The sequence below is a fragment of the Callorhinchus milii genome, unplaced genomic scaffold (genome assembly GCF_018977255.1).
Source record: "Callorhinchus milii isolate IMCB2004 unplaced genomic scaffold, IMCB_Cmil_1.0 Scaffold1, whole genome shotgun sequence".
In the NCBI taxonomy this organism is placed as follows: Eukaryota; Metazoa; Chordata; class Chondrichthyes; order Chimaeriformes; family Callorhinchidae; genus Callorhinchus; species Callorhinchus milii.
In genome coordinates, this window is record NW_024704742.1 from 88,670,466 (window position 1) to 88,676,638 (window position 6,173).

General features: G+C 38.0%; 1 protein-coding gene across 2 annotated transcripts in view; it reads left to right on the forward strand.

The window, feature by feature from the left end:
- Positions 1–5,291, forward strand: part of LOC103178120 (caspase activity and apoptosis inhibitor 1) — a 29,317-nt gene extending 24,026 nt beyond the window's left edge. For both annotated transcript variants that reach the window (XM_042332996.1, XM_042332994.1), the window contains exons 6-7: positions 594–667; positions 4,247–5,291. In XM_042332996.1, the coding sequence (XP_042188930.1) occupies positions 594–667; positions 4,247–4,641 (469 nt within the window). In that variant the 3' untranslated portion in view covers positions 4,642–5,291. The remainder of the gene's footprint in view (positions 1–593; positions 668–4,246) is intronic.
- The last annotated feature ends 882 nt before the right edge of the window (positions 5,292–6,173 follow it).

Below are 6,173 nucleotides of genomic sequence, written 5' to 3' on the forward strand. Positions count from 1 at the left end.
GTTCACTTGAAGTGTGAAAAAAAATGATCATGCAGAGATCTAGCCCTTCCAAAAAACCTCTGACTAGAGAAAACGATTTGAGCTGCACAACATGAGGGTGGATAGAGGTAACACCATTACTAGGAGAAAGAGTATCCCACGAGAAATGTATACATTATTAACCTAAGCGTTGGTATTTTCTGTGGCTTATTTCTATCAGTATGCTAAATCAGATGAGTGACAACACTGATCATTATTTAAGGATGTTTATGAAAATATGGTTTGTTGACTCTCACGCTTGCCGATTCAGTGCCTATTTTTGTCTATTCTGCTTTTTTTGAAACGATAACAATGAACTGAACTCTGCTTTATTTTACATTATTAAAAAGTCATTTTTTTCTATGTGGTTTTTCTCTTTTAGCCTTCATTAACTTTATAAACCATGTTGAGCAATGCCTCGGAGTAGCCACATGATGGCAGAAGCTGTCCACACCAGTGAATGTTGTGTTTGTTAGAAATGCTGTTAAATTTATTTGATAACCTGCATTGCTGAATGTATTCTGAAACAAAAGGGAAAAAAAACAAGTGTTGAGGCTTTGACCTTTTTTGTCCAGACAGGATAATAATATAGATTCCACCTCATCCCATAAAGCACACAATAAAATCGCGACACTGGAGCAGAAACAGGGTAAGTGGGTTTTGAATTTTTATTTTCTGTTTTGTGGGGTGCTGAGGGTTGTTAGTATACGAACATTTGTATTTCTTAAAAGTGATGATGTGGTTTACATTTGCGTTTAATTATCAGATCTTAGAAATATGAATGAAACTATTCTCTTCACCCCATCTTCTTTGCATCAGGATTCTCTCTAAATTTATTTCCACAAACGTCATCGTTGTTCAATAGTATGTTTTAAGCCTTTTTAATAAATAGTTATACTATTAATAAATAGTTATAGTATTGCATGATTACAAGGTGACAGAAAGTTCAGCTTCTATGAATTTGTGTCCAAGAAAGGAATTGTACTATCTGAAATTGCAAATTGCTTACACAAAATGTTGAACACAAGAGGGTGCTATTTTCCACAGTTTTTACCCTTTAGTATAATTTCTGTACGTGGAGCTACGTGGAGTCCTGTAGCTCAGTGGTTAGAGCACTTGCTTTGCAAGCAAGACACCTGGGTTCAATTCCAGGCAGAGGGCGAAACCTTGGGCAAGTTTCCTTACTCCACACGCCTAATAATAATCCCTCCAAAAAACCCAAAACAATAATAAATTGGTCATTTTCAATCTACGACTGTTTGTGGGACATTGCTGTGCGCAATTGGCTGCCGCGTTCGCCCACAAATATACAGTCAATTCACTTTACAGTATATTCTGTGAAGCGCTTTGGGACGTCCTCCCGACGTGAAAAGCGCTATATCAAATGCAAGGATTATTATTATTATTATTATTATGTAGCCTGTGCAGAATAGCGTTAAACGCAATATTTTTAGTTCTTACTTTGTTTCATGATACAATTTAGTGTTGTCTGGAACAAAGTGAAGTCTGAATAAATAGCTGATTTCAACTCTTTGTGTTTGGCTATTTCTTACACACTTCCTGGACATAGCTCAACAGAAGAGGAAAATTGTTGTTCCTCTCTTGTCCAGAAACCAGAGTGAGCTGTGTATAACCCCTGTCTTTGGAAACCACGATAAATTAATTTTATGCAGCCTTTCAAACTTATCAGCAAATACCGGCCTGTTTTGGTTCTGTTCCTGTTTGATCAGCCCCACCATCGGTGGATAAGTTTTCACCCATTCTGCACCTGCTCTCTGCCTTGCCCTCTTCATCTTCAAAACCTGAGTTAACACCTATTTTTGACTATGTTTTCAGATGCCTTTCTCCCTCTCCCCCTCACGGCTTACCTACCAGTCAGCTATGTAAAGTGCTTTGAGACTTCAATGTACTATATATTTATATTGTTGTCTGGTTAATTTATCAGATCCAATTAGTAGTTAACTTAGTATCGGTTCAGTTGTAATGCTAGCTTTTTGAGAAAATGTAAATGTAGAGGGCTTTTCATTTACATATTTGTGAAAAAAAGAAAGAGGTAAAACTGAGAAGGACCACATGGCAGGAAACACAATTTCTGGAGAAGTGGAAAGATGTGTAGCTTGACCTTTACAAATGCCCTATTAAACTGACATATACTTGTTTAAATATGCATGTTGGTCCTTTGCACAATTACTGGAAGAGCCTGTGAACTGTTACTCACACAATCAAACCTCTTATTACCAACTTGCAACTCGTAGAAAATCCTATCCTGTGGCACAATACATGGAATTGCCGATTGATGTGATTACAGTTGGCGAGCTGTCACATTATTGCAGCAAGTTAAACATTTTGTTTTGATGTGTGGCACCAATTCATCCTTACACCTTTGCTATTCTGCAGTGTTTGGAACTGAAATGCCACAGGTCAAAACTAGCACTGTAGCAATTACCCTCTTTGGGCTTTGAACATTCTTTAACAATAAAGCTCTGAAGCTGTTGATACTCATTAATTCAGTGATGCCGCTCTTTTCATACATGTTAATCAGATGCAGATTAATCTTTTACCCAAAAAGAATTCACAGACTTCACTTTTTTATGTGGGTGTTGAGTTATTGAAGTTGTAAATTGTGTTTCTGACATTGCGTTTTTGTCACCAGTCTAACCAGTCTCTCAATGTGAAATTTAGATACAAAAAATGACACAAAACAATGAATATTTTCAAAACATGGTAAATCTATGCAGGGGAGGAGTGGGGAGGGAAGGAGAAGAAGAGGGCTTTTGCTCTTACTGCTGAGAAGTAGCAGTTCTGGCATTGTGGGCTTCCCATGCATCTGGGAGAAAGCATCGTCATTGACTATTCAGTGTTACATGGCAAAGTCAACAGTTTGTAAAACACTAAATCCAGAATACTGCCAACCATGACAACCTTGTGCCTTAATAGGCATAAATATTGGAATGTAAAATAATATTTTTAACCTGTGATTTAGTGCTCTGATGCAAAACGGAGTTACAAGGAAAGACTAGAAGAATTGGGACTGCAAGTATCCAACGAATGAGCTCGAATTAATGGCCCTCTCCTCTGCTGGAATTTCTTTGATTCTGATTTAGACAAGAAAATTCAACATTTAGCACGCAAAATATGAAATGAGAAATCTACCATTTGGCCCATTGAGTCCATTTTTTTCTCACTGATTGTAAGCTTTAAATAAATTGATGGGATTCTGTGGAACAAAACCCCAAACTTCTGGAACTCTCTGCCTCAATCCTGCCACATTGCCCCCTTCAGATCGCACCTGAAGACATGTGCCTATTGTTTTCGGCCATGCCTACTTACGGTCATTTCCCCTCTCCCGCTGGCTTGGTGTCAAACTACACCATTGTTAAGTGCTCCAAGACACTGCTCCACGTGAAGGGCACTGTATAAATGCAAGTTGTTGAATCTCTTGAGAGTGAGAGAGGTTTAAGTAATCATAAGTAAAATTTGGCATTTAATAGGCATATTGATGTGAAAAAGAAATGGCATTTCTATCCGGATGTAATTAAGCAAATAATAGATATTTAAAATGACCAGTTATATTCCACAGATAATATTCTATGTTTCTAACAGCAGGCAAATGTATCCTTCAATTCATTAACTGTAAATTTCCACAATGTTGACCATGTTTGCAAGAAGCAACTCAATGCTTGCAATAGTTGACCTCATATTTCCAGTTCATTATTAGCTCTAGAGATTACTTAATCATTTAACCTATTTTAATTGTGAGGGCTTTAATAAATAATAAATGTGCATCAAATAGATATACAAAGGTCTCTATGAATGTGGTTGGTTAACCTTTGGAAAGATATATTTATACTGACTTTCTTTTTACTATGATGAAAATTCTGGATATTCTCCATTACAACATTTCAGTTGTGTTTCAGCTCAGCACAATTTCTCTCCCGTTAAACAGTTTGCTGATTGCACCCAACTCCATTACTGGTTTCCTTGGAGATTAAATGCTGATGCACAAACACAGCTTAATACGTGGAAGTAGTTGATTTTAATTGGGTCTTTATTACCCAAAGAGCTTTGAGCAAGTTACTAATTCAGTAATGCACTAAATAAATAGGAAAGTTGCCAGTTTCTCGTTTATTACTGTGTTCACAGAAGGCTGTGTATGTATTTTACATCATTCTTAATACTGATACAATTAGTTAGTAAGTAATACAAATTTTTGTCCCTTTTGTACTAGGTGGGGAGTCGGGAGATGAAAGTGATGCCCTCAGCATTAATGCTGATGCATACGATAGTGACATAGAACAAAACTGCAATGAACCTGATGTTGCTGTCAGCCTTGTAGTGCCAGNAAAAAGCACAACCATTCGGGTTGGTGTTGAAGATGAGCTTCAAAAGGACATTGAGAAGAGCGTGAATGAGATTCTAGGTCTGTCAGGCCCAACTGTGGAGGAATCTGAATCATCTGGTTCTCCTGATCCAGATGGAGCGGGCACTCAGCCTTCAGCACAACAACTGGAATTGCTAGAACTGGAGATGCGGGCCAGAGCAATCAAGGCCTTAATGAGAGCTGGTGACCCCAAAAAGCAATCTGAAGGTTTGTCAAAGTACGATAAGAATGAGAAGATGTGAGTTGTAAAGTACCTTACTGCAGACCAAATACCAGACCTATGTCCATTTCAGCCTCGCCCCTCCCATTTCACTTACATTTGGAAACTACTTTGTGCTTCCAGGTAGTAACAAATGTTTTTTTGTTTTTTGCTTGCCCATATCCATTCTGTTTGCTATCTTACATTTCAAAACCAGGAAAATGGGTACCACAAATATGCATTCTGAGCTAAAGCACCCAGAACACCACTGGATCTTCCAATTAGTACTCTGGGTAGGCTGGCAGTAAAATGTAAGAAATCTGTCTTTTGATTGAGAATATCAAATCTAGTGTCCAGAATTAAAAAGATTTTGTGTTTATAATTTCAACCATCAGGAATCTATGAGCCCAGCTCATTGTTCAAAATCCTGGGGAATGTAAAATGCACCACAGGGTTAGAGCTATTGAGGAGTTTATAGCCCAGCTTGTCAACTCTCAGTATTCCACAGTGGTTTATGTGACAGGGCAACAAAGGAACAGAGGTGTAAGAATTTAAAAAGCAAATCACACCAATTAATTTTAGTGATGCCACATTGTGAAGCTTTATAAAATTGTTTATACACATCTGAACCACAGATGTATCTATGATGCTGCCAGTAAAGGTGATTTTTTTAAATAAATCTTTTACTAAAGATTTTCTGTTTCCTGTTTTCAAGAGGATAACCTACGCTTTTAAATTAGGCAAATCTTCTGCAACAAGAACAACAACAACTTGCATTTATATAGTGCCCTTCATGCTGGATGGCGTCCCTGAGTGCTTAAAAGGGTAAAGGGTTAGTCATGGAAACCAGAGAGTTCTGAATATACTGGTCGATACTCTGAAGTGTAGAGAAAGCATGTACCACAACATAAGGTTACTGAATAAATGGGGGAAATAAGTGGAGCATGGAGCACTTAAAATTCAAACTATTTAGTTTTACATATGGATTGCAGAGAAATATGTCTAGCTGAATTACATTTCAGTGAAGTAATTGCCTCGTGTCGTCTGTTGCAAAACCAATAGAAATTATTTTGCAATAGACACGAACAGTATAAAGGTAGCATAGGCCGGGAGATGCACCTGAATGCCTGCGAGTCATCTTTACTCCTAACGTTTCCTGGTTCTGGCGGTTGTTATTGTGGTAGTTGGGATTGCAAAAATAAATTTCCAATATTTTGCACACAAGAGTGTCTGACATCAGTGTGGTGTGAGTCAGCGTGTGGTCGTGTACTTATGCGATGACGTCATATTTGTGTACTCACTGATCATCATTAGCTCCGATTGTTGATTGCAGAGTTGAGTTGAATCTCCTCGATGCAGAAACAACAGGAGATCAAACTTGGCACTCATTGTTTGCGAACCAACCTTTTCTCGTTGAGTTTCATGTAGAGGCAGGCATGTCTCTGGAGTCAAACTGGTTATATAAAAGCAGCATTAGTGGTTGTGAAAGTGCTTCAACTCCACAATCACAATACGAGAACCCAGTTATCCTCTGTCGCTCATTCCGCCAACTGTTTTATACACTTCATACTAGAG